The following is a 26,373-nucleotide window of genomic DNA, read 5'->3' on the forward strand; positions in this document are numbered from 1 at the left end:
GGGTGCCATCGTCGTCTAGGTCACCCCCATAGGGCACTTTATCTAGATCATTTCTTGCTTTAGTTAGACAATGCACTATGGATCACTTTACTTGTGATGCGCGTGTTTTGGTAAAACAAACTTGGAATGTTTATCCTATTTCTAATAATCGAAGTACTGTTCCTTTTGCTTTGATTCATTCTAATGTTTGGGGGGCCCTGCCCGTCTTGTCTCTATTTCTAGCTATAGATGGTTTGTTACTTTTATTGATTCCAATACTCGCTCTACTTGGATTTATTTATTGCATCATAAAAGTGAGGTGTTTCTTTTATTGATTCCAATACTCGTTCTACTTGGATTTATTTATTACATCATAAAAGTGAGGTGTTTCAGTGCTTTCGGGAATTTCTTTGCATGGTTAGGACTTAGTTTGATGCTAAGATCAAGATATTGCATACTGAGAATGGCAGGGAGTATATGGATGGTGTCTTCCAATCCTAATTGGTTTATTATGGGATCATTCATCATACTAGTTTTGTGGTTACCCCATAGCAGAATAGGGTGGCTGAATGTAAGAATCGACATCTTCTTGAGGTTGCTCACTCCTTGATGTTTGGGATGCAGGTCCCTGCTCCTTAATGGAGTGAGGCGGTCCTTATTGTTGCCTATCTCATCAATAGGAAGCCTTCCCATATACTTAGATTTAAGAGACCCATTAAGTTGTTATCTGGGCCTCATACTTTTGTTGTTCCACCCAAGGTGTTTGGCTATGTTTGCTTTGTTCATAATCATCAAATTCTAGGTGAGCTCAACCATCGTGGCATCAGGTGTATTTTTGTTGGCTACTCTCCCACTCAGAAGGGATACCGGTGTTATCATCCACCTTCTCAATGGATCTTCGTTTCCATGAATGTGATCTTTCATGAGACAAAGGCTTACTTCTCTCTTCAGGGGGAGACTTCTGATAGTGAAGAAGTGATACAACCAACCTACCTTTGACTATCCTTTGTTTCTTCCCATGGATGAAGGGGATACTTAGAGGGATGTTGGAGAGACGACTACTGGTCCAAAGGTTCCCATTCAGGGGGAGCCACAGGTTCAGCAGAAAGCACAGGATGGTCCAGTGATACAGGTGTCCTCTCGTAAAAAAAGGAGAACTGACAACCATTCACAGTACCACTGCTACTCCATTGCTCCCTGATATTGAGTCTTCTCTCCCAGGTATAACCTTTCCCCTTACTTTTGATCAATCTCTATTGCTCGTAGAAAAGGTAATAGGACTTGTACTCAACATCCTATTTCCAATGTTGTGTCATATAATACCCTTTCCCATCATATTGTGCATTTGTGTCGTTATTGTCCTTTGTTTCTACTCCTAAAACCTGGTAGGAAGCAAATGCAGAACCTAGATGGAAGGAGGCAATGAATGAGGAGATGAGAGCTATTCACAAGAAAAAAAAATGGGATCTGGTTGTTTTACCCCTACACAAGTGACCAGTTGGCTGCAAATGGGTGTTCACAGTCAAGCATAATGTTGATAGGACGGTGGATAGGTACAAGGAAAAAAACCGGTGGCAAAGGGCTTTACTCAAACTTATGGGATTGACTACGAGGAAACCTTTACTCTTGTGGCCAACTTTTCTTCAAAGAGAGTTGACTGAGGAAGTGTATATGGACATTCCACCATGATACTCTAGTTCAGAAACCCAAGGCAAAGTGTGTAGACTGAAGAGAGCTGTCTGGATTGAAGCAATCTCCTACGACATGGTTTGATCTGTTCCACAAGGCCATAATAGCAGTCGGTTTCACTCAGAGTAGTGTTGATCAAAATTTGTTCATTAAAAAGGTGGGTAATCAGATCATTGTGTTGATAGTGTATGTGAACGATATTGTCGTTACTGACAATGATACAGCTGAAATCTCGAAGCTCAAAGCCTATCTTGGTAAGGAGTTTGAGATCAAGGTTTGAAATACTTTCTTGGTATTAAGATGGCACAATCTACTAAAGGTATTGTTCTCTCTCAAACAAAATACACCTTGGATCTCCTCTCAGAGACTAGTATGTTAGAATGTAAACCCTAGGATGCTCCTATTGAGGTTAACTCTCATCTCAGAAGCAATGAAGGTGAACCACTTGATAAAGGTCGGTATCAAAGGCTAGATAGAAGACTCATATATCTATCCCACACGAGACCAAACATGGCTCATGCAGTTAGTTTGGTGAGTCAGTACATGCATAATACCTATTCCTCACACATGGATGTTGCGTACCGTATCCTTAGGTACTTGAAGACTGCCTCAGGAAATGGCATTTTATTCTCGCCTATACATCATATGAGGTTTAAGGCATATACTGATGTTGATTGGGCAACTTCTCCAGATGATCGTGTACATTTGTTGGTGGTAACTTGGTTACGTGTTCAGTTGTGGCTCGATTTAGTGCAAAGGCTGAGTTCCGGGCAATGACGCATGGGATTTGTGAACTACTTTGGTTGCAGAATCTTCATTATTTGGGTGTGTTCATCCAGAGGCCGATGTTGTTATATTGTGATAATAAATCAGCCATCAGCATTAAACACAACCTTGTTCAACATTATCGTACTAAGTATGTGGAGATTGATAGGCATTTCATCAAGGAGAAGTTGGAGCAAGGCTGATGTAGGGAGGGTGCCTAGGCAACTAGGTTTCCTACAAGGGGTCAATCCACTAGAGTAAGGAATACTCAATAGGTCTTGAATTGGGTTGGGTTCAAAGTTGCTCAGCAAAGTACAGATTTAACATGCAAGATAATAGACTAATTAACAGGGCAGCATTGGTCAATAATAATCTAAGCATGAAAAACACTTAAACTACCCAAGCGTCAAATGGGGGTATGGGGAAGGGAACATGGCAACAAATATGTGTTAGGTTTAGCACAAATCAATCAAGACACTAAGCATAATAAGCAACCCGCGCAGTTCTCTGAAATCAGTCAACTAATAAGGTAAAACAGCAGGGATTAATTTCAGGTTTCAGCATAAAATAGATGGCTTGAAAGACAAAGATTAATTTCAGATTTCAGTGGGGGAGATAATGGGGATAATAGGCAGTCAATGGATGTGGAACAGGGGGGTTTTACTTATCTTCTTGCTGTCCCGATCTGAGAAGAAATGGAGAAGCCGAAGTCCTCCAAAACAGAGGTGCAGTCCACCTTATTTGACGAGGAAAAAAAAAAAGGTCCAGCTTGATGATGTAGTGCTCAGCAGCAGCCCAGCTTGATGATGAGGAACTCAACAGTAACCCAGGTGGGGTTTATTCAATGGAGGTGATCTCCAGTTACTGTGAACAATGGCTACAATAGTGCAGCAGCAACAGAGAAAACAGAAACAGAAAAAGAGAGAGATGAAAGTCGAGATAAGAGAGAGAGTCGAGAAAGAGAGAGGACGAGAGTGAGAAAAGAGAGAGAGACCGAGAATGAGAGGAGATCGTGAGAGGGAGAGAGGGACGCTGGCTTTGCCTTTTTCTTTCAACAACTTTCATTCATTCAATAATTCATTCCGTGGCCAATAGCCTTACATAAATAAGAGACTAATTACTAAAAAGAAAAGAATATTCTAGGAATGTTATTTCATAAACAAAGAAACTTTCTAAAAGAAATCAATAGGATAGTTATTTAGTTTCCTAATTGACCTAAAGACTCAAATAAACAAAATCCTAGGAAATAAAACTACTAATATATCAGATTTGGTGGGGACCACACAATCTTGGCAAAATCCTAGGAAATAAAACTACTAACATATCCGATTTGGTGGGGGCCACACAATCTTGGCAAAGAAAGGAAGGAGAGGACTCGATCCAGCGCTGGGAAGGCTAGATCGAGCCTTCCTTTCTTTTTCTTCCTCCTTCTAATCCTCCAACCACAAAGAAGGTTGGGTCTTCTTCTTCCTTCGGCTGTACGTCTTGATGTCCCCATCAAAGGCCTTATCTGTATTCCTTTTGTGCAAAATGAAGATCAATTACCAGATATTCTCACAAAGGGACTTAGTATTAGATCTTTTTATTTTATTTTGTCCAAGTTGGGTATGTGTGATATCCATGCACCAACTTGAGGGGGAGTGTTGAATGTAGAGTTATTGTAATAATGAGTTTTAGGGGTTATATCCAAACAGACACTTAAGCCCTCTTAGGGGTTTTATTTCATTATAAATAAGAGAGGACTGCGCTCATTAATGCACAAGTCCAAATTCCCTAATTCTTCAGTAATATTTCTGCCTTGGCAGCTCATTCTTTCATTGAAGAAAATAAGTTGTTCAGTATTACAAAAGGGGGAGAAATCAGCTACCTGGTTCTGGATGTAATTCTAAGATAATTGGATGCAATTTTGCAAACTTCGGTTTGGAATTTCATAGAAGTGACAAAAACAAAACAAAAAGAGGAAACAATGACAGAGGATGGTGTAGGAAGTGGGCATCGAAACTTAGTCTGTGGGTCAGGACTAGCAGAAAGACGTTAAACAATAATGACTAAAATTTAATTAAATCGAACAAATCGTCCGTTAACCTGAACAGTGAATTCCACAAGGGCAATTATCATGTGTGACTTCACAGGGCAGTAATAGGCTCAATCACAAACCCAAGCATACAAGTTTCATCCAAATTAATTAATAAGTGGCGTAGAATAGGTCCATGAAACTGGCTAATAAAAAGCAATAACTATTACCCAATCAAATTGAAACTCTCGGATTTAGGAGATGTGCCGAACAAAGACAATCAACCTCAGCTATAGTATGCCTCACAACAGGCTATCAAGATCTGAAAATCCCTTTCCACACCTTAGAAGTTCTAACCTAAGAATTACTTTAACAACTACCATAACTGGTATAAATTAACCAATAAACAGAAGAAATTAACATCGATCAATAAACCTAAATTCAGTCACTGATGCGATCACGGGCTCAATAACCATGATTACGGGTTGCTATGGACGCACCCAGATGATAAACAACTCAAATAACAACAGTAGTGGCAATTTCTTAACCATAGAGTCAAATCAGAACCTTAAGAGTAAGATAACAGAACTCGGGACCAATTAGGAATTATTTCTCAAGAAAGAGGCAATTCAGGAAGTTTTTTATACAAGAAGGGGATAAAGCAGATCGAATTATGAAAGGGGTGGTATTTATGTAATACCAATAAGCAGGGGCTTAATTGTAACTACAAAAAGATCCTATCTTCTCCTCCCTTTCGTTAAAACAGGGAGGCAGAAGAACCAGCATAGGTTGTAGATGATTGAACTCAACCAAACAGGTCCGGATTGATTCGAAATTTCAGGGGAAGTTTGATAGTTCAATTGCCTATTGAAACCAACTGAGTGGCACTCAAGAAGGAGGTTAGCAGACGAAATAAAATTTCTGCAACCATGTTCAGTCTATAAATGATAGAGCAGACCTGAGTCTCAGTTAGAAACTCTCCTCTACAAATGATTGTCGGGCTGGGGATTTGCAGATAGGGTAGCCCAGAGATGGCGATTCCAACCCCCAAGAAAAAAACGAAGAAAGAAAAGAAAATATGAAGAACGACAAACAAGAAACAAAAATAAAGGCAATAAAATGCCATGAAAACACACAGAATACCAGAGGTAGCATCTTAGTTGGCCTTCCATTGTCTTAGTTTCATCTTCTTTTTGAACCTCTTTCTTTTTTGTTTTTCTTAGGGGGAATGGTGATCAGCAAGAAAAAGAAGTCCCTTGCCACGCAAAGAAAAACAAAAGAAATACAAGGGCAGAGAAACCTAAACATAAAGAAGAAACATGGAAAAGCCAAAAGGATCCATAACACGACATAGAAAAATAAAAGAAAAAATATAGAGCAGAGAAAGGATCATATGCTTTCTTTTACAGGAGTTGCCATATGGTTTCTATAAGATAAAATCATTTAAAGGTATTTCATGATAAGCTCCCTCAGATTATAATGGCCATGTTTTTGTACAAGTTACAGCTACATTATCATCCCTCAAATTAAGACTCAAATACTAAATTACCAGCCTAAAAACCATAAAATCCTACATCATACTGTTATTTCCTTTCAGTATCCAGGATGATGATAGAAATCATATACCCTTCCACATTTTGGCGGCTAAGGTCCAAAGCAACTCATTATTCTAGCTTCCAAAACCAAAAGAATGAGTACAGATAATCCCTTCTGCCTTTCCAGTCCCTAATTCTGAGGGCATACCTATTGGCTCAAATTGACTGCTGAAACTGCTACGGAATCACTGATTGACACCAGGACCATTATTTGATAAGTAAGCAATGGTTTAAGAACACAACAGCTTACTAACAAGATGGAGGGGTCTAAAGGAAAGATATAACCCAAAATAGGTATTGATCAAGTCTTACCGAAAGAACATGAACAATTAGGGGTCGAGGGGGAACTGAACACAAAGAATCCCTCTAAGGGACCATGGTGACACCTCTGATAACATTAAACTCATTTGACACCTCATGTACTGGTTGAAATGCTCATTCCAATGGACCAACGAAATGTAAATACGCTAGCTGATGATATACTACGTTGCATTTCGAGAGTTTCCATTGCTTGTGAGATCGATCTAGCGCTCTAATGTGATGTGGGTTATTGACTGCATTCTTTAGTTTCAGAGGAATTTGTGGCCTGGTGCCAAGGTTCAAAAACTCGAATTTCAGTCTCGTTTAGGTCCGACCGAAATTAGCAAAATTTTAACTGATACAGTGCATTTTTTGTCGTGAGTTTCACTTGGGCATTTTGAGGGGCAAACAGCCAAAGCGACTCAGTTTTTCAACTAAAATGACCGAAATTTCAACGAAACAATGCATTTTGTCGACAATGTAGACATGACCAAAATTAGAGAAATTGCACCTGAAATTATTCTGCTTTTAGGTTTTGCCTCCTGTTTCGTCTTGGCATGTCGAAACAAGCGAAATTTTGCCTAAATATGCCTAGTACTCACTCCTTCTAGGTGGAACATCCATACTTAATTCTTTTTCAACACACTGTTATTAAAAATCCTTTGAGAATCACAACAGTGACCATGTTTGAACTTTGATATCTAATAATCTAAAAGTACATTTCCAATACAAAAAGAAATGGAAAATGGTACAAAAGAAATAGATATACCGTGGAGCATTTTTCAAGACTTCGAATTCTTCTTCTGTCGGTAAAGCACGACCAAAGACATCTTTTGGCCTTGGCTTCTTCCTATCCCCATTTGAATGACCCTTACCCTGCATGGTTTCTGGAACCCTGCAAGACAAGTTGATTGCTGGGACAAATGTTACACGGGATATAACTGCCTGACACACTGATAACACTGCTATTGTTTTGAGTCTTCAAAAGTAAGGTAAATATTTAACATTATAAGATTTTAAGTAATACATTGCAGGGGGAGCACCAGCTGTAGAGTCTGGAGGGCTATTATCTTGTTCCAGCCTCCTCCTCTCATCTGCAATCTCTGCTGCTTTTGCACTTTCTGCATTGTAACCCGGAGGGCGAACATACATGAAGCTCACAGCTTTCATCGTCTCCACCTACAAAAATTGCATTAATATTTAATAAATAAACTATCAAGAAAAAATAGAAACCAAAAAATGACAATTGAGAATATGAGACTTCAGATAATAAGGCATAAATGGATTGGCCGTGAGTGAAATTGAAAACATTCCATCAAATTCCACCCGCCTTCACAAATAGTTTCCATTCGGTTGACCGAGAAATCAATATTTTCTCTCCCATTGTAATTAATTAAGGTTTATTTTTTTATTTTCCCCCCTAGTCTCTATATTTCCATATTGTTTTGGCAGTTTCTCAGAATCGATATTTACCTTCTCCTTCTCTTTCTTGGAGACGAGAGCAGTCTGTCGGAAGAAGTCCTGCTCCTGAGCAAACTGCAAAAGCGAACCAACAGAGAACATAAGCAGAGAGAAATCAAATAATAATCAATTAAAAGGGAGAGAGATCAGAAATAAAAGAGCACCTCTCTGGCAATTTCCTCTGCACGACGGTTGCGTTGGGCGTCGGTCTGCTCGGCGATCCATTTGCGACGTTGGTTGGGATAGGAGAGAGGGTGCCAGGGCTTCTGGTTGAGATAGGAGTGGCTCCAAGCTGTGCCCGCCTTGGTCTTGTAGTCCACCTCCACCGCCTTCTCCGCCAACTTCTTGCTCAGTTTCCCTAAGCTACCAGTTCCACCCAACCCTCCTTCTTCTTCCATCCTTCAAACCAAATAACCAATTGATCGGTATTAACTCTTCCTCCTTCCTCCTTCCTCGTTTTTCTATTCTACTATTCCAGGATAAATGCTTTTTCCTCTTTTTTCTATTCTTTTTTTTTTTTTTTTTTTCCTCTGATCTGAACCCTGAAGCCGTCACACGCACAGAAACACGGAACTGTGAAAACACAGATTTACCCTGATTTTCAGGGTGGGAATTTTTCTGTCCGGAAGCGCGGTCCCTGCACAAGCACCGGGGCTGAGCATACGGGGAAGCGTCAACAGGCTGACGGATTTGTGCCTTTTATTGAGTGGAGATGTGGAATTGAATGGGGTGCGGTGGATTTCGCTCCGACTTCAGTTTGGCGCAGGTACCACTCAACCAGACAAAGTCCTTTTTCCCAATTGATTGATTGATAAAGTTCATGTCTTTATTTCCAATTGATTGATGAATATTTTTGGGGTTACATTTGTTTTAAATTGTATGGTCGCAAGGGATGGGAGATGGAGTACACTAGGGGTGCAACTGGGCTCGGTTTCTTAAAACCTTATCCCAACCCTAAGTCTCCTTAGCTAAGCCCAAACTCGTAAGATCACAAAATTTCAACCCTAGCCCAACCCTTCAAGGTTCAGCCCAGCCCATACCCACCCTTATTGGCTTTGATTTTTCAGAGTTAGACTAGGATGACTCTATTGGCCCTCACCCTGACCCTGACCCTGATTGACACTAACCCTAGTTTGCCATCAAGGGATGGGTATACCCTGACCCCTGACCCTACAATATATGAAATAACTAAAAAAATAAAAAATATTAATAATAAATAAAAGATAAAAAAAAACACAAAGTCACAAATTACTCGCCATGAGGAGAACATTCTAAAGCAAACATTCAAATAATACAAATAACTCCAACTATTATGGTAAACAAAGAGAAAATCATCTTAAGAAGACAAACAATCCAAAAAATTCCAACTATTTGTCATGATAAACAAAGAGATCGTTCTAACAAGGCAAACAATCCGAATATCTCAAATTACACGTCATGTTAAACAAATATGAGAACATTACCGATAATTTCTCAACCAATGCAGAGTGATGTCCGTTAAGGGACGAAAGAATGACACAATGTGCACTCATGCGGTAGGATATTGAAACCCTAACATCCGAGAGTGATCAGTGATGCGATTATTAAATGCAAAACTTTTGCGGCAGAAGAAAAACAAGAGAGATCAGTGAGAGGATGTATTAAGGTTTTTTTAGGTGCCAATATCAAACAATATCTAAAATTAGGTTAAAATCAGAGTTAACATTAGGGTCACAATCAAGATCATAACCAGGGTCAACATCAGGGCAAAAAACCAGGGCCGGGTTCAAGGCAGGTTGGGCGGGCCAAAGACATCAACCCTTATCCGCCCTGACCCTGACTCAATGTTAGAAATTTTAGGGTCGAACTGGCCCTCAAGGCCAAAATATTCAAGCTAGTCCCTATTTGGGATTAGAGCGAGCTAAGGGCGGGTTCGAGCCGTCAAGCCAAACTTGCACCCCTAGAGTACACAACCACCAAAACTTTTTCAGATTTTATGTCGGGCACAATTTACATTTTACCTCGATAATTGATAAATATCTTTAGGCCTCGTTACACAATCTCCCCCATACTTATACCGTCACCCCTACTTCTACAAATATGGAAGTCAAAACGAGATTTGTTCTTTGTTACAAGTTTGGAAGCCTTACTGTGATTCATTTGGCTCTTTGCAAGTGTTTTTACCAAAGTGTTCTTCATACCCAACAGTCTCTATTTTACTAAAATGTATATTGTTTTCTATCCTTTTCTACACGATACAAATACTTATCATTACCTTCGTATTTCCTTGTTATAATCACTTACTGGAAATACACCTTAAGTGATTGGGAGATATTGTTTTATCTTGAAGGTGAAGACATATGATCTAAGGATGTTAATCGGTTGGGTTCAGTTCACATATATTTTTGCTAAAACCAAAACCGCACCATATATTAAACGATTACACTTTCTAAAACCGCAACCATTTAGTAAACGGTTTCGGTTTCCACGGTTTTTAAATGGTTTCGGTTTCACATTTTTAAATGGTTTCTGTTTCGGTATATTCCATACGGTTTCTAAATGGTTAACAATCGGTTTGCTACTTTATTTGCATGTCTACTAAAATTTACTTTTGGTGATAAACGATTCAATCTTGAAAATGTAAAATGCAAACCATTATGTTTTGTTAAAACAACCAAACAACTAAGCAAAAGAAAATATTTTGATAGAAAATAGTATCAAGCGCATCTAACAAGTCAGTAAGTAATGCTTACAACAGAAATTTTATTCTTCTCCCCTCCCCCAAAATAATGTGTTATAATATTGAAAAATATATATTTAATATGCCATGATATAAGCAAAAATTACATTTTACCCCTGTATACATTTTACTTAGTGCATTGGATTAATTTAATCGGCATTCCAAACAATGAACAAGTTACCTCTAGAATTACTTGCAGGCTTACAGCACTCAATCTTTGAATCAAATGAGATACTAATGATATTTTGCAACCACCTTATTTAATCTTTAAACGGGTTGATCGGATCAATTTTGACGATTTAAACAGTTCGTTTTTTACAATTTCAATTCGGCTTGAAACCAACAGATTAAACGGCTAGGACTATTTCAACTGTTTAGCTAATTGACCTGAAACTTCAAACCATAATCAAACCATTTACTAAACAGTTTTGTAATTTCGATGTAAATGGCTTGATTCGATTTGGTAAACGGTTTCGATTTCAAATTTACATCCTTAGTATGATCAACCCGATAGTGTACATATATGTACATATACGGGACGTTCAAATACCTAAACAGAGACTCAACTTTACATAATTCGAAGGACTTCCATCACCATTTCAGAATTTCAAGTTTAACAAGCTATCCCTTTTTTCATTATTTTTTAGTATTAATTATCTATCAAGTCTTATTGCCCAATATTCTATTTCTTACAAACCAAAGTTATATTTCTGCCAACTAAACCTAACATTCAGGGTCTCCATCTCTAATATCAATCATTGGAAAAGAAGTGGAAGAGAAGCTCAGTGGCCATTCGAATTATGATTAATTGGTTCATTTGTGGACATTGGAATTCAATTTTCAATTACATGAAAAAGACGTATCTGATGAAGGATTACAATTTAGATTGAATAACTTGGGCTGTGAAAATTTTGAATTACCATGTGAAATTAAACAGATAGATATAAAATAATATAAATAAAAATACAAAACAGTTAAGCACCTTCAAGGGTGGCAATGTCAGCCGGCGGTATTAATCTCAACCATACGTAAGATATCAAGCTGATGTACAGTTTAACCATCCTTCCCTGCGAATCTCGATAGTCGATATTTGATAGTCACATTCGTAGCTATTACCAAGGTTCCATACTGATTCAAAGACGTTCCCCAGAGCTGGTACAATTGGGGAAGACCATAGTTAACAAAGTTGAGAAATAGGCAATCAAAGCATGCCTAGGAACTAGACAATAGCTGATGAAAATATAAATCTAACAAGTCAGAATATACAGTGTTCGTCATTATTCACAAGCATCATACGACCTTCCTGGGTAAATATCTAATCTATATGACCCTAACCATCAGAGGACCCGAAGCTGAGCAAGGAAAGCAGCACAGAGATCCAGGAACAGGAACTGAGGCCCGTTCACCCTTTGCAGATCAAGCAGATACTTCTCCTCACGAGTCTTGTAGAGCTATAGAAGCACATTTACAAACTCAGTTAGAATTATAAGAAACTGCTGATGAGAAGCCTAAAACTCCTTCAAATATTATTATAATGATCATTGTTATTTTTGGGTTCAAATTGGGGGAGACGGGTATGTAAATGATTTTGTTTAAGCTCCTTTTGTCTACAGCTGAACACCATGAAAAAGGAGTATAATCAGGTATAATCAATATATTAAAACACAAGAATTTACTTTAAAAAATACTTTAAAACTTTTTCCATTTAACATGGCTCCTACCAAGAAAGGAAAAAAAAAAGTAAAGAAAGAATCCAAGTACAAAAAGACAACCCAAAATACAAATTAACTGAATTAAAAAAGAGTCCATTTGCAGTTTTCCACTAATATCCATGATTAATGAAGCTTTTCATTTGAAGGGACCTAAATATAAAAATATAAGATCCACCAGCAAATAAAAGGCAAAAGCCTACACAAATCATGTTAACATTAAGCACAAGGAGACGGAGAACCTGGCATACCTGCAACTCAAACTTGACTACATTTGTTTGCCTAATAACCCCATCATTCTCCACAATAGCAGATTCATCCTCAAAGTAATGGTTACCATGCACTGCACTGTTGACCATGCCTTCAGAACTGCCCGGATAGCGAGGATATTTGCACTTCATGTTGTAGTGGCCAATCTTTTTCCAACACACCTCCAGTGCTTGAAGAGCTTTCAGAACCTCAGTCATTATCTCACGAGGATGAGCTCGAGACTGTCAAGAGTGAACCAATCAAGAGGCATTAACAACAAATAATAAACAGGAATACCATTCATGTTTTTAAGGACTAGATGAGGCCAGTCACCCTCCACTATAATTAAATCTAGTGGGATTGGAATCATTAAACCAATCAAGAGTCAGATACCCCAGACCAGCAATGTTTCAGATCAGATACTTCCATAGATCCGAAGAATTGTACTATACACCATTTTGGTAATTAATTTATTAGAACTTTATGAAATAATAGGGTTGATTGGTCACTCAAATATCATTGATGAGCACCACCTATTGGCAGGCCAACCCCTTGAGAAGTGTCATGTCTTTGGCAGGGATAACTACTAGTCTGCATCCACCTATCCTGGTATTACATCCAAATGAATGGAATAAATTCAACCTGAAGTCCCAGAGCCCATTTCCTCTCAACAGGGAACTGGGTTCTTAAGCCAATTCCCTGATGCTCCACATATCCCGGCAGACGATGCCCAATGGCTGAAGATGCAGCTTCACCTGGATGCATACGTGTGAAATTGCATTCCTGGAAATACATGTAATCAGCATATTGAATTGATATTTAGAAAGTGATGACAAAAATAATCCACTAAATAGTAACAATGGTCTAAGAAAGCAAACAAATATAAATGCGTCACATAGTTGTCAAGGTGACCATGTGGCCCAAGGCGTTGGAGGGGTGCCCTATGCTTGCGGTATACGTAAATATGTAATACAAGAACAATAATTTTATGCACTCATGCTTATATGCAACATAACAGCCATATAATTATGTGAGTAATGACCAAAATATTAGAAAACCAACATATAAGAAACAAAGCATGGGATATAAGCATATTCATCAAAAAATCAGAAACATAAAGAAAAATAAACGTAAATCCATGAAGTCTCAAAAAACTGATATCATATAAAGCATGCTGTCACCCACAAGGCAATGGTGCCAAAGCATCCAAGGTGGTTGTCCTTCTTGCATCAAACAAGGCATGACGCTGCCTTGGACTCAAGGTGTGATGTTGCCCTGGACGCCTAGGCAACACCTTGACAACTATAATCCTGCACATGCAGACTAGTAAAGGCACCAATTAGGAGTGGCAATGTGGTAAATATGCCCTGCCACACCCTAATGGTTCAGTTATAAAATGCCCTTATTGAGTAAGGTCAAGTGTGAAATTTGCAAAACCCCAGGTACCCACCCCACAGGCCCCAGTTATCTCGTAAGAATAAGTAAGCTCTATTTTTCAGGGGAGTTGGTTATGGTTTTACAAGGAGGTGGGGAAAGAAATAAACAAACCACCACCTAACCAAAACCCAAAACCAAGGAACACAACAGAAAAAAGAAACAAAGGACACAATCTATTCAAGGGTAATTTCCCCAAAACAAAGCCTAGACAAAAGTATGCCTTGGTTAGCCAACCATCGTCCAGCTCATTACTTTCTCCCAGCTTCCATGCCCAAAAGACATTCACTAAAGAGGCAAGCTACACATATGCGTTAAAATATAAGTTTATAATCTTCTAAAATGGTCTGTAATGGTATTGGTGACACCCTCCCATTTGTCCTCCCTACATATGAGACAACCATTCCCCTTCAATAGTATTTCTCATTCTCCTGCATTTAAGGATGGGATAGATGGATATAAAATTCGGTAACCTCAAAAGATATAGCAGGTAGGCCAATAAAGGTTCTACAAAGAGTACACCAGTGATCACCAGAGAGGTCAAGTTCAGGAAAAGGAAATCTTATCGACTGGACCAACTCACCCAGTCAGTCAAATTTCTGATCCAGATCTCTAATGTGAAATCCATTCATGAATACCACGATGGCATGTTATGCACATAGAGTTGTATGGAATTTGTTAAACCACATGCAATTCTCCTTTCAGCTTTGGTAATAAAAATGCAAAATATATTAAAGCATCTCCCAATAATTCTAGAAAATAACAAACCATTGACTCCTGAAACTCAGCTCCAAGATAGCCACTAGAAACCCGGAACCTGTTGTCCAACAACAGATAATATGCAACAGTACCCTGGAAAAGTTTGTAACAAGTTAGACAACCAACTCAAATTAATAAAGTCAAATCTAGTCCAACTATCAATAATTCCATACATCATTTGTTTTTCTGTTGCGAAGAGACTCAACCAGTTGGTTCCTGTCAAATCCCATCTTCACTACTTCCTGAAGAATATCTTCATCAATCTGCAAGAATGGGAGCAGAAAATAGTTCTATAAGTTTTTGGAAAGACATAATAAACAAAAAATGGCTCCTGATTTCTAATTTTTTTTAGGCAAAAAATTATATGTTAACAAGCAGTGTAGATCTGAGACTGAGACTGAGACTGAGACCCGCAATTTAAAACTTTGTATACATCATTATACAAAAAAGAACCAAGACATTTTCATACTATAGCCCTCATATAAAGACACAAAACTAAGTGATGCACAGATCAGTAAGACAGGTACTCTAAAAAGTACCATAGTAATGTAATACTGATATAAAGAGTTAAAACAGTACTAAACAGAAAAAAAAAAACAGAGATATCAGATTCCAGATTAGGGAGAAATCATTAGATTTTTTTTTTTTTTGGATGAATAAAGAAATTCATTACCAACAAGGACAAGGGGGGGCAATATACAGCCCCTAGGGGAAAAGAAAAAGAAAGAAAACAAGGGCCAAAACAGGCAGCCAACAGCACCAGCTAACCGGGGGAGGGGGGGGGAGATCACAGGAGACAACAATGGGCCTATTCCTCGGAGAGTCATGGACAGAGTAGAGGGAAAGCATCTTGAGCTTAGAACTGACATCAAAGTAGATGGCATTCCAAATATTGTCAAAAAAGCGGGAGTTGGGAGTCCATCTACGAGATTTCATTCCATCCAGATATGGTAGGTGGTGGTCCAAAAGGCAAGCTTGCTAGCAGTGTCACAAATAGTAGAACCATAAAAAGTCATGTCAACCCAAATCCATTCCCTTTGAAGGAGGACGATACATCTCCTGCCAGTTCAGCAAGAGCTGAAGACTCACTTCCAAATTGTGGAAGTGAAGGGGCAACAAAGGAACAGATGATCAGTGTCCTCGGAACCAATCTAGCAAAGACTGCAAGAAGGGGAAACCTGAATGTGCCGGTAGAGAAGGAAGGATCGAGTGGGGAGACAGTTAGAGATGGCTCTCCAAACAATAAAACTTACACAGGGGATGTGACCAGAAAACCAAACAATCTTTTGCCAAGGGGCAAAAGGATTGTGGGAACAAACAAAATCCCAAATTGAGGAGGAGCCGAAGGTGTCCGTAGGTGAAGGAGACCATGTAACTTTGTCATGTCTTCCTCGGCGGCCCGGGGAAAGGGATAGGGAAGACCAGATATCCAGGAGGGGGAAGAGGGAGGGGGAGACCATAGTTGTCACAGCGCCAAGGCGAACCAAGGCAGTGGAGGGTTGTCTAAGCGCTTAGCCGAGAAGGCGCACACTTTGAGGCGAACAAGGCGACCAATTGTTATTTTTTATTTTTCTTATATTCTAACATTATTTAGTAAGCTATATATACCTTGTATCATAAAAAATCAAGATTAAGCAACATCAAGTCATTAAAAATCAACATTTAGCCATATTTAATCAGAAAAAATTAACATTAAGTCATATTAAGTTATAAAAAATAAAAATTTCGAGAAATGCTCTGGTTCTATAATAAGTTTGACTGGTCAAATGATATTATTTTTACATGAGACTTTTTGTATCAGTTATAATATAAAACCAGCTTTCCAGCAAGTCTAAGATTACTTAAATCTGAGTTGTAATGACAAAGTTATGCTCCAGTCAAACTTATTTTTAAGTGTGCGAATGCTGTTAAAATCGCCTGAATAAAAATAATTTTATAGATATCAAAACAAAAAATTATTTTACCAGACTTTTGGTTTTTAGCAATGTTTTAATATGATAGAATTTATAAAATTTTCATAATTGAGAAAAACTCCAGCATTTAAATGTTGAAAATCGTCCCTATAACCAAAATCCAATTTTTCTTCTTAGACTTTATCTTTTTGGAATTTGATTTCTAAACTATTTTTATTGGAATCAAATAGGGGGTATTTGCTTATTTATGAATAATATCTTAAGTAAATGAAATAACAAATATAAAAAGTACTTAAATGATATTTGGCATAAATAAGTGTCAAAACACAAGGCAGCATGCAGTGCAATAAGGCGACTGTTGCCTAAGCCCCAGGCAAACCGCCTGGACGCCTTGGCGACGCCTTGACAACTATGGGGGAGACCAGCTCTCATTAGCAATGATGGACGCAACCATCGAATCTCTATATAGTACAGAGAAAAAACCTCTAGCTCCAACCACATAGAGGTACTCCGGAAGGATGCCAATTATCGAGCCAAAGGGAGGTGGAGCAGCCATCGGAGACAGAGTGAATGGCACGAATAGCTGTGGGGCGAAGACTAAGAATGTTACGGCAAGCCCAAGAAGCATTAGGACAGGGGGACAGTCCAGAGGGAGTCTTTGTGAAGGAGCGAAGAGTAGAAGCAGGACACCCAAATGCTTTTATGATTGGAAGCAATCTTCCAAATAAGCTTAAGAATCCCTACAAAGTTGACGTCTTGGATTTCGCAAATGCCAATCCCACCTTCTCGTCTGGGGAGACAAACTGAGGATCAGCTAATGGGTTGGAGAAATTTGGCCAAGTCAACCCCCATCAAGCGGAAGGTGCACATAAGGGTTTCAACAACTTTGATGATGAATTGGGGGAGTTGAAAAACTCCAGACTAATAGATGTAACAAGACTAGAGCATGGAACTGATGAGAGCCAGATGGCCCACATAGGAAAGGAGCTCGCCTTTATAGAGCTGAAGCTTTTTGCGGATGAGATCAAGCATTGGAGTACAATGGTGGGCAGTAAGCTGAAAGAGATAAAAGGGAGACCAAGGTATTTGGCTTGAAGGGAGCCCAAATGGAAGCCAGAGATGCCAAGAAGGGAGGCTTTTTGGGAATGTGAAACCCCGACTTATAAAAGACAAGACTTAAGGAGGTTGGTGCGAAGACCAAGAAGATTTTAAGAGAAGCGAAGGGAGAAAATGATGGATTGAATGGAGAGAGGGTCGGCCTTAGAGAAGATCATGAGATCGTCCGCAAAGGCAAAGTGGGTAAGCTTGAGGACTTTACACTTAAGAAAGGGGAGATGAGAAAGAGGTCAGTTGAAGATTGGATGGAACGAGAACGGATTTCCAAGGCAACGGAGAAGAGGAAGGGGGAAAGGGAACGTTGACAAATACCAACAAAAGAAGGGAAAACACCCGAAGGGCTGCCATTGACCAAAACAGAGAAGCGAGAAGCGGAGAGAGGAGAGAGGAGATGCAGAAGTAGATCCAGTTGATAAAGTTTGAGGGGGGGGGGAAGACATTTCAAGGAGGACTTAATGGAGTCAAAAGCTTTATGAATATCAATTTTCATAAGGGCGACAGGAGAGAGATTTTCTGTCAAAACCTCGAAAAAACCTGACAGAGAATGATATCGGCAATGCTTCTACCAGCAATTAAGGCCAACCTGGTAGGGGTTGATGAGGGAGTCAACCAAAAGTTGAATCCTATTGGAAGGAATCTCGGCAATGAATTTATAGAGTAGATTGTAGAGGGATATCAGCTTAAAATCAGACATGGAAGAGGCTCCTTTTTGCAGATAAGGCAGAGGAAGGTGTGGTTTATCCCTATGGATTTGAGAGGGAGTGAAAAAGAAGTTGCAGATAGCTTTAAAAAGATCCAGCTTGATAATGTCCCAACAGGCGATAAAAAAATGCATAATGAAACCATCAGGGCCAAGGGCTTTGTTTGCTCTGTGGGAATGGACTGCAGCATAGATCTCCACAAAAGGGATAGCTTGGAGAGAGGCAAGAAGACGGGAAGGAATGAATTTGTTGATCAAGGAATGAGAAGGGGGCAGATTGAACGGGTCAAAGAAGTAACTTGAGGCTTCATCTAATAGCATCGGGACTGAGAAGGGACCCATCTCTAGCCGTGTGCATGGGAATGGAGTTAAGTTGGTTTTGGCCTAAAAAATTTATGGAAGTAGGCAGGGTTGGTGTCACCAAGCTCAAACCATTTGATCCAGGATTTTTGGTGGAGAAAGCTTTCCTCTAAGGCAATAAGAGTGGAGAGCTCAAGCGAGGTGGCTTGCTCTTTGACAGATAGGAGGGGGTTATGGCAATCGGACTGAAGGCTGATTTGGATGGAAGCCAGTTTGGTTGTGCAAACATGGACACGAGAAGATATTAGAGGAAGAGGAGTTCCAGGACTTGAGAGCAACTTTAACATTCTTAAGCCTTCTAGCAAAGACTATCAGGGGGGAGGATAAAGCTTGGACTGGCTTACACCAGGCATCCCTAGCCGTGGGAAGAAATCCCGATGCTACACCCATATGTCAAAAAGCTTGAAGTGTTAGGCCCAAAGGAAATAAATAGGGGTGGACAAGGAGGGAAGTGGGGCAGTGATAAAAATTAAAAAATACTCAGGAGGCCAAAAGTAGCATGGGGGGAAGGGAATGAGGTGACCCATGGAACATTGACAAGAATTCTATCTAGCTTGCAAGCTATCCTGTTGGAACCACTTCTACGGCTATGCCACGAGAGCTTGGTCCCAAACCATCTAAGATCATGCATACCAATGTCTTCAAGGCAGGAGTTGAAGGCATCAACAGCGAAGGAGTCAATGGAGGAACCACCTTGCTTTTCATGGGTCGCTCCAACAACATTGGAATCCCCCCTACCCTAATGCCCCAAGGAAGAGAGCCAAACTGGGCGGACAATGAGACGGAGGTCCTCGTAAAGCTGGATTTTGACAGTGGCAAGGTTAAGGGCATAGACCATAGTGAAGGCAAGAAGGGAGGGGGGATCAGAGATGTTGAGATGGATGCATTGGGAAGAGGAGAAAGATGGAGTGACATGAAGTTTGGAGGGGCTCCAGAGGTTCCAGATACGGCCAAAGGGGTTGGAAGCGTAATTGGAAATGAAGGAATAGGAGGGAGCAATAGAAGAGGCAATGTGGGAAGCTTCGGATTCAGGGGCCCTAGTTTCAAGCAAACAACAAAGGTCAAAGTGGGAGGATTTCAGGTGGGATCAGATTTCCACTTGCTTTGTCGTGGAGTTAAGGCCACGGATGTACCAGATGCACCAATTGTTCATTTTGAGGACTTGGGGTGGGGAGGCAAAAGCTCTTTAGAGCTACTCTTGGTTGGGGCCTACCTAGATGAGGCATTCCTCTAAGACTTTTGTCTATGGTATTCCCGCAAGATGGGTGACTTGCTATTGGTGACGATCTTTGAAGATGGTTGGCGGAGGACTCAGACCCAAGGGCATCGACTTCCGATTTTTCTTTGAAGACGGCATGGTGGAGGTATTGGACCCTTCCGAGGAGCCTTGGAGAGAGGTGGAGAAGTAACCAGCAACACAGTTGAAGGAGACGAGCCGGGGCTCATTGCAAATGATTGGAGCTCCATCGATTGAACTTCCGGATGCAAGGAGGCGAACTGAGAGGGGCAAGAGGCCAAGGTCTTAGTGAAGACCAAGCCATGAGATGTGGCAGGGGTGACGTGAAGCACAAGGGCTTCAGTTGAGGCTTCCATCAAGGAGGGGACGGCAGACAAAGAAAGGGCAATGTCCGACGGTAGAGGGCCATGCAGAGATGTTTCTCCTCTGAAAAATTCATCTTAATCCAATGACGATCTGAATTTATGGGAGATTCCGACTAACACAAAGACAAAAGGTAAAATTGTCAATCCATAATTCAGATTAAGGAACGAATTGCAGGAACACTAAACCCAACAGAATATCAATGTATGGTATTAGATCATTTGGTCGCCCTCTCGGACCTTGGTCTAATCTTCCGCCCATCCCCACCGGGCACCATGGAAGGGAAGATAAGATCATTTGGACGCCCTCCTCTACGGGTTCCTTCACTTCGGCCTCTCCTTGGGAATTCGTTCATATCAAAACCCCGCTCGTTCCTTGGCATAAAACCGTCTGCTTCAAATGCCATTTCCCTCGCCACAACTTCACTGGTTGGTGTGCCCTCTCCAACTGCCTCCCTACCCAATCTTTCCTCATCCATCGATACATTCAGGTCCCCCCTCCTGCTGCCTATATTGGAATGGCATCGAAGATGCTGACCATCTTTTCTTCTCTTGCCCCTTCTCTTTTCTATCTGGAAGAAGGCTCTCAGATCCATTTGGCCATCCTACAGAACCCCCCTCCCTTTGTCTAGAGAGTGGATCTAGATAGATATGACTTTTGACGGTTCTACCATTTGTGACACAATAGGGAAGCTCACCTTTGCTGCGGCGATCAACCATATTTCAATGGAGCGCAATCTCTAAAGATGGACTTCCAACTCTCGCTCTTTTGACAATATTTGGAAAGCCATCTTCTTCGATGTCAGCTCCAAGATTGGCTCTATCCATCATAATTCGGTTCGTAATACACCAAGGAACAGGCTAATTGTTGTGTCTTGGGGCCTTTCCCCTTCCATCATCCCCTCCCCCTTTAGTTTGGCCCCCTAGCCTTTGAGCTCCTCTTGGGTTTTGTGCTCCGTGGCTCCCCCCCTCTCCCTTTGTATATTCTTACTCTTGGTAATGAATTATTAATTCATCCAAAAAAAAAAAAATGTATGGTATTAGTTTCCAGACTGAACAGAACAGAAAATAAGCATTACCGAATTCCAGTTTCAACCTTTAAAGCAATCCTACTTGACATAGGAACAATGCAATAGCGATGGAAGAATTCTGAAATCAGACCTTAGATCAGAGATGTAACTCACCTTCAAAATCAACAGTCCTAGTGAGGAAGAGATTGGATATCACACGAAGCATTAATGGACAGAATTGCAGGGAAATTAGCACCAAAACAGCACCCATACGAAGGTGCGAAGAAGGGGAACAGCACCTGAGCTTCCCACCACAAGGTGTGAATTGGATTCACACCAATCAGTCAAACCTTGATTCCACAAGGAAGAACTTTCTCCATGCAAAGGGAAGAGACTGGATATCGCAGGAAGCATTAATGGACAGAATTGCAGGGAAATTAGCACCAAAACAGCACCCAAACAAAGGTGAGAAGAAGCGGAACAGCACCTGAGCTTCCCACCACAAGGTGTTAATTGGATTCACACCAATCACACCTTGATTCCACAACGAAGAACGTTCCCCATGCAAAGGGAAGAAGCAGCAGCCTTTTCTTATTAAAAAGGAAAAAGTGGGCTAAAGACCCCACGCAACTTTATTTATAGAAGACCAAGAAACAGAGTTAGGAGTTAGGCTCCCTAGCCGACTCCTACATGCTTGGCCAACTCCTCCTTAAAGTCTGCACGGCCATTAAGTGGAGGTGGACCCAAATTAAGACGCTTCAAGACAATGAAATAAATATCTAACTTAAACTGAACCAAATAAACAATTGTTTCAGCCAAAAGTGACTCAAAACAACTTAAAACGAGAACAAAGTGGACCCAAGCCTTAAAATAGGCTGGGCCACGCTAAGCCTGGGCTTTATTGGTCCTTCTACAATGGTTTGTCTTCAGTATGGCATCAAGGAAAAAGAAGACACTGAGTCAGCAACTCAGAGTTGACTCAGTCTGCAAAGTGTTTTCTGGTTCACTCTATAACAGAATCATTGGACTTATTTGGGGTTTATTTATTTGTATAGGCTGGAATATTCTTTCTAAATTCCAGTCCACTTACTAGTTGGTTTTCTTTCAGTTTTTAAATTCCTAGTATGATTAGGAGACCTCCATTCCAGCAACCAGAAGGGTATCCTGATCTAATTTCATCTACCTCTTTATGATTGTTTCCTATTGGCCAATGATTTCCTAGGGCCAAGATGATTTAGTCTTTGCTGTTTCTACAAACACCGTAAGGCTATAGTGCCCTCCAGTATGATTTTATTATTGAATAAAGATCGCTTCTTGCTGGTGGTTTTTTTTTTTTTTTTTTTTTTTTTTGTGGGACTCAGAATTGGTTGTGAGATTCCCTATTGGTGAGACTCCAATACTGCTGGTGGGATTTCAGTAACGCAAGGTGAGAAGCCTGGTCATATCCTCCTTTCTTACAGCCAGCTTTCATTTAGCTACATTGGCCTATGATTGTAGATCCACTTTTGCTAATGCAACTAGGGAAGATTCTTCTTCCAATCCTCTTCTCCATCGCTCCATTCCTGCAATCAGGTCAGTTATCAATTCTATTCTTGTGTACACGTTTGTTAAGTTAACTTTGATTATCTGAAATCTGAATATCTATTACATCTTTATATATCCAGTTTCTGTTACAGTTTTGCTATTGTTGATATCAAACTCCAATTGACTGGGCTATTAAATAGGAAGCCTTCTGCTGCCAGTAGGATTTCTAATTTTCTCATCAACAAAATTTGAGATCAAATTTGGAACCTGATTTCAGCAGTGTTAACCTACATCAGTACTTATTTGATTTCTGTTCTAAAAATCAGGTGGGGTAACTATTTTGATGGAGTCCTATTCCTACTCAGAACTGGTTTCTATTTCAGTCCTAGTTTAGGGGTTCTTGTTTTGGTGTAATAGTTAACTGTAAAAGCTTATTTTTGGTTGCCAGTTGTCATCCATTCAACACTGTTCTGGTTCCCCTATAATCTGAGATCAAACCCTTGATCTGGAAATCCTAATCAAGAGTCCTACCCTCAGTAGGATTTCTCGGTAGATTCAGATCCAAGTATCCAACCAATGGATAAGGTTCCTCTTTGGTGGAGTTAATCCTTGACCATAAGTCAGACTTTAGACTAGGATTTCACTTCAATCTGAATTGTCCGTTGCCATAGATTTAAATTCTCTTGAATCTGGTTATTCTTTCTTCTCTGTGATTCTGGGTTTTTATTGAGTTTCTGAACCTAGGTTCTTAGGCTCTTCTACAAACCCATCACTAAGCCTGTATCAAAGACCAGCATAGTCATGAAAGTCAGTCAGATCTCTCAGCCAGCAGCATCATGTACAGAGAACTTCAGTGCTTTCTAACCCGTAATGATGTAGCTAAGTAACTTAATGGGCTTATCTTATTGCAAATAAGCCTTGGGTTGGGTTATGTATGTGTTGGGCTTTTGATCCCATGACTTTTCTTTGAACCACTTTTATGGGCCTAAAATATGGGTAGAAAATAGAAAAACAGGATTTAATTCATTAGCTTAGTTAGAGTCTTGTTTTGAATCTATTTCCTTTGTTATTTCAGTTTTAGTCAGTTTAGATTTTCCTATTAGTGAATGATTAGTTAATTAGTCCTACTCCATGTTGAAGTTCTAGTCCTACTCCATGTTGGAGTTCTAGTCCTACTCCTATTTGGAGTCCAACTCCTATTATGTAATGTTTAATCCTACTTGGAGTCTAACTCCTAGTTAGGTTATGACTGCTAGTCTGCCCTCTTTATGTAGAGGAGCTAATGTACTCTAATTAGACAGATTTGAAGAATGATGAATTGAGTTAATGTTTGAGAGCCTTGGGATTGTGAATGATTCTTCCACTCCCCCTTCTTTATGCGATTTCTCTCCCTCCCTATTGGATTTATGCAATTTCTGATTGTGTGATCCCTTCCTTTCCCTTCTCAACCCTCCATCGAATTCTCATTCTTTTCTTTATTCTCTTATTTTTTTTGTTTTATTCATTCTTTCTGTCCCTGAATTTGGTTTATATTGAATTTAGTAAAGATTATGCCTGGGATTGGATCACTTGTGATTCGATCTTACATTACGTAAGATCTATTAATTAAAAATATTTTAAGGGAATTTCTACATATTTAACTAAAATGCTTTTTTTAAATAGGACAATGCTATCTTGTAAATACAGAATAGAGAAGGAAAAGAGGACATCGAAGAGACCAGAGAACATTAATAAATGGTAATGAAATAGAACTACAGAAGGCGTGAGAAGCAAAAAGCAGTTTCTTTTTTTTTCTTTTTTTTAATCTTTTCCCCACGATAAAGTAACAATGCTATTAGGAGCAAACATAAATACAATCCTGTTCTGACAATTTCTTGCTTGCCACGGCAAACCCTACCAATAATTAGTTAAATCTCAGCCCACAACAATGTGCTCCAATCCTAGCCTGGTCACCTGAAAAATACTAAACAGCAAATGATATCAGCTCTGTTCTCAAACTGCTATGCCAGATTAAACAGGATTTCCCCAGCAACAGCCATCAAAATTTATCTTGTGATAACTCGGAACCATTCTATGGTTGGACTCTTCCTGAATAGTAGCTCCTCCAAAATGGATTAAGTCATCAGCGAAGGCAATGTGAGAGATGGCCTCACTGTGCCTGGGAGATTTTGATGCCATGGATTATGTGCTGCTGAAGAGCAATGGCCAGATGAGAGGATCTTTTCATATTCATATGTAAATAGGTAATCCTTTCATAATCTAGTCGATGATTAATCCCGTTTAACAAGGGGCCTTGCTGCAGGGCTTAATGTAAGATCGACCTGTCTCTTTTCAATACAGTAAGGTACACTGAAGTACTGAACACCAACCCAATCTCGTTTACCACTACGCCCTACGAAAAAGAGTTCAACTTCCAACTTCCAGTTCTCACTCGCTTCCATTCCTATACCGCTACATTCCTTAAACCACTTTAAGCTCGGGAAGGGAAGGAAGGTTAAACAGTGAAGCTAAGTTTGAGTGATTCACGTTAGCTCGTTTAGCTCTCTGAATGATCAACTGTTCTTCCTGCCATTCTCTTCATGTAGAGCTTATTTACTCTTTCCGAGCTCTTTCTTTTGATCTCGTAATACTTCGGATTTTCTTCTCTAAAGAAGAGAGACCCAACTCTATAGGGTAGCAGTTGGTAAGAGACAGGATATCATGGACGTCTCGCTGAGGCTTCCAGATACAACTAACTGTATTCCAGGGAGGATCAAGACAAAAATTCTTAGTTCATGTCTCCTTATCAGTTGATCCCAATCTCTGGAGAGATAATTAAACGGAACATGAGAGAGAGAGAGAGAGAGGAGACAGCTGAGGCAATGTCCTTTATTTCTCTGTGGTCCACATCAAGATTTAGGAAGTCAACTTTCCTTAGATCTTTGTTAGGGAAAACCTGTACATTTAATCCATACATGAAATAATAGTTTTTTTTAAATTGAAAAAAATCTTGGATGAGATATTGGAATCTCTTTCAAGGTTTGGGTTGGAGCCTTCATTCACTATCTTCTTCTTTCTTATTCTTTGTCTATTATTACCACATTGCCAAAAACCACTCAGGAAACAAACCCATAGCACGACCATAAAACAATTTCTTTAATATTATAAGATAGAAATCAATGCAGCAGCTCCGCTATTTCATTATCTTCCTTTAAATGAAAGACCATACCTTTTTCGCCTGTTGCATTGAATCAGGTGGAGGCACAGCTAAATAGCGGGGAAGATGAGCTTGGAACCATTGATGCTGACGGATTTCAGGAATAGTCATTCGCTTCATTGGGTCTACTACAAGCATTCTAGGGATCAAATCCCTTGCTCCAGCCGATAAATGACTTGGAAGAGTATATATTCCACCCTAATAGACAGTAGGATAAAAATTCAGGGCATAGAACTCTAAGCAACAAAGAGTCATGCCAGTATTGAGGGAAGTAAGTACAAT

At 39.9% G+C, this 26,373-nt stretch overlaps 2 protein-coding genes across 3 annotated transcripts in view; both read right to left on the reverse strand.

The window, feature by feature from the left end:
- Positions 1–6,972: 6,972 nt before the first annotated feature.
- LOC122094204 (uncharacterized zinc finger CCHC domain-containing protein At4g19190-like) lies at positions 6,973–8,535 on the reverse strand. Its single transcript, XM_042664932.1, has 4 exons — positions 7,968–8,535; positions 7,816–7,878; positions 7,370–7,521; positions 6,973–7,237 (listed from the first exon to the last, which is right to left on the reverse strand). The coding sequence occupies exons 1-4, from the start codon at positions 8,199–8,201 to the stop codon at positions 7,012–7,014; spliced, it is 675 nt and encodes a 224-aa protein (XP_042520866.1). The 5' UTR covers positions 8,202–8,535; the 3' UTR covers positions 6,973–7,011.
- Positions 8,536–11,438: 2,903 nt separating this feature from the next.
- Positions 11,439–26,373, reverse strand: part of LOC122093693 (SNF1-related protein kinase catalytic subunit alpha KIN10) — a 32,343-nt gene continuing 17,408 nt past the window's right edge. For both annotated transcript variants that reach the window (XM_042664094.1, XM_042664095.1), the window contains exons 6-11: positions 26,104–26,289; positions 14,847–14,936; positions 14,683–14,766; positions 13,123–13,263; positions 12,483–12,722; positions 11,439–11,973 (exon numbers count right to left, since the gene is read on the reverse strand). In XM_042664094.1, the coding sequence (XP_042520028.1) occupies positions 11,860–11,973; positions 12,483–12,722; positions 13,123–13,263; positions 14,683–14,766; positions 14,847–14,936; positions 26,104–26,289 (855 nt within the window). In that variant the 3' untranslated portion in view covers positions 11,439–11,859. The remainder of the gene's footprint in view (positions 11,974–12,482; positions 12,723–13,122; positions 13,264–14,682; positions 14,767–14,846; positions 14,937–26,103; positions 26,290–26,373) is intronic.

The sequence above is a fragment of the Macadamia integrifolia genome, chromosome 11 (assembly GCF_013358625.1).
Source record: "Macadamia integrifolia cultivar HAES 741 chromosome 11, SCU_Mint_v3, whole genome shotgun sequence".
NCBI lineage: Eukaryota > Viridiplantae > Streptophyta > Magnoliopsida > Proteales > Proteaceae > Macadamia > Macadamia integrifolia.

Bases quoted from the DNA above. Each gene is read 5' to 3' on its own strand.
- LOC122094204 (XM_042664932.1), bottom strand. From the start codon at position 8,201: ATGGAAGAAGAAGGAGGGTTGGGTGGAACTGGTAGCTTAGGGAAACTG. The intron at 7,522-7,815 runs GTAAATATCGAT...CAATTTTTGTAG, and splicing joins CCAAGAAAGAGAAGGAGAAG to GTGGAGACGATGAAAGCTGT. The intron at 7,238-7,369 runs GTATTACTTAAA...CTTGTCTTGCAG, and splicing joins GCTGGTGCTCCCCCTGCAAT to GGTTCCAGAAACCATGCAGG.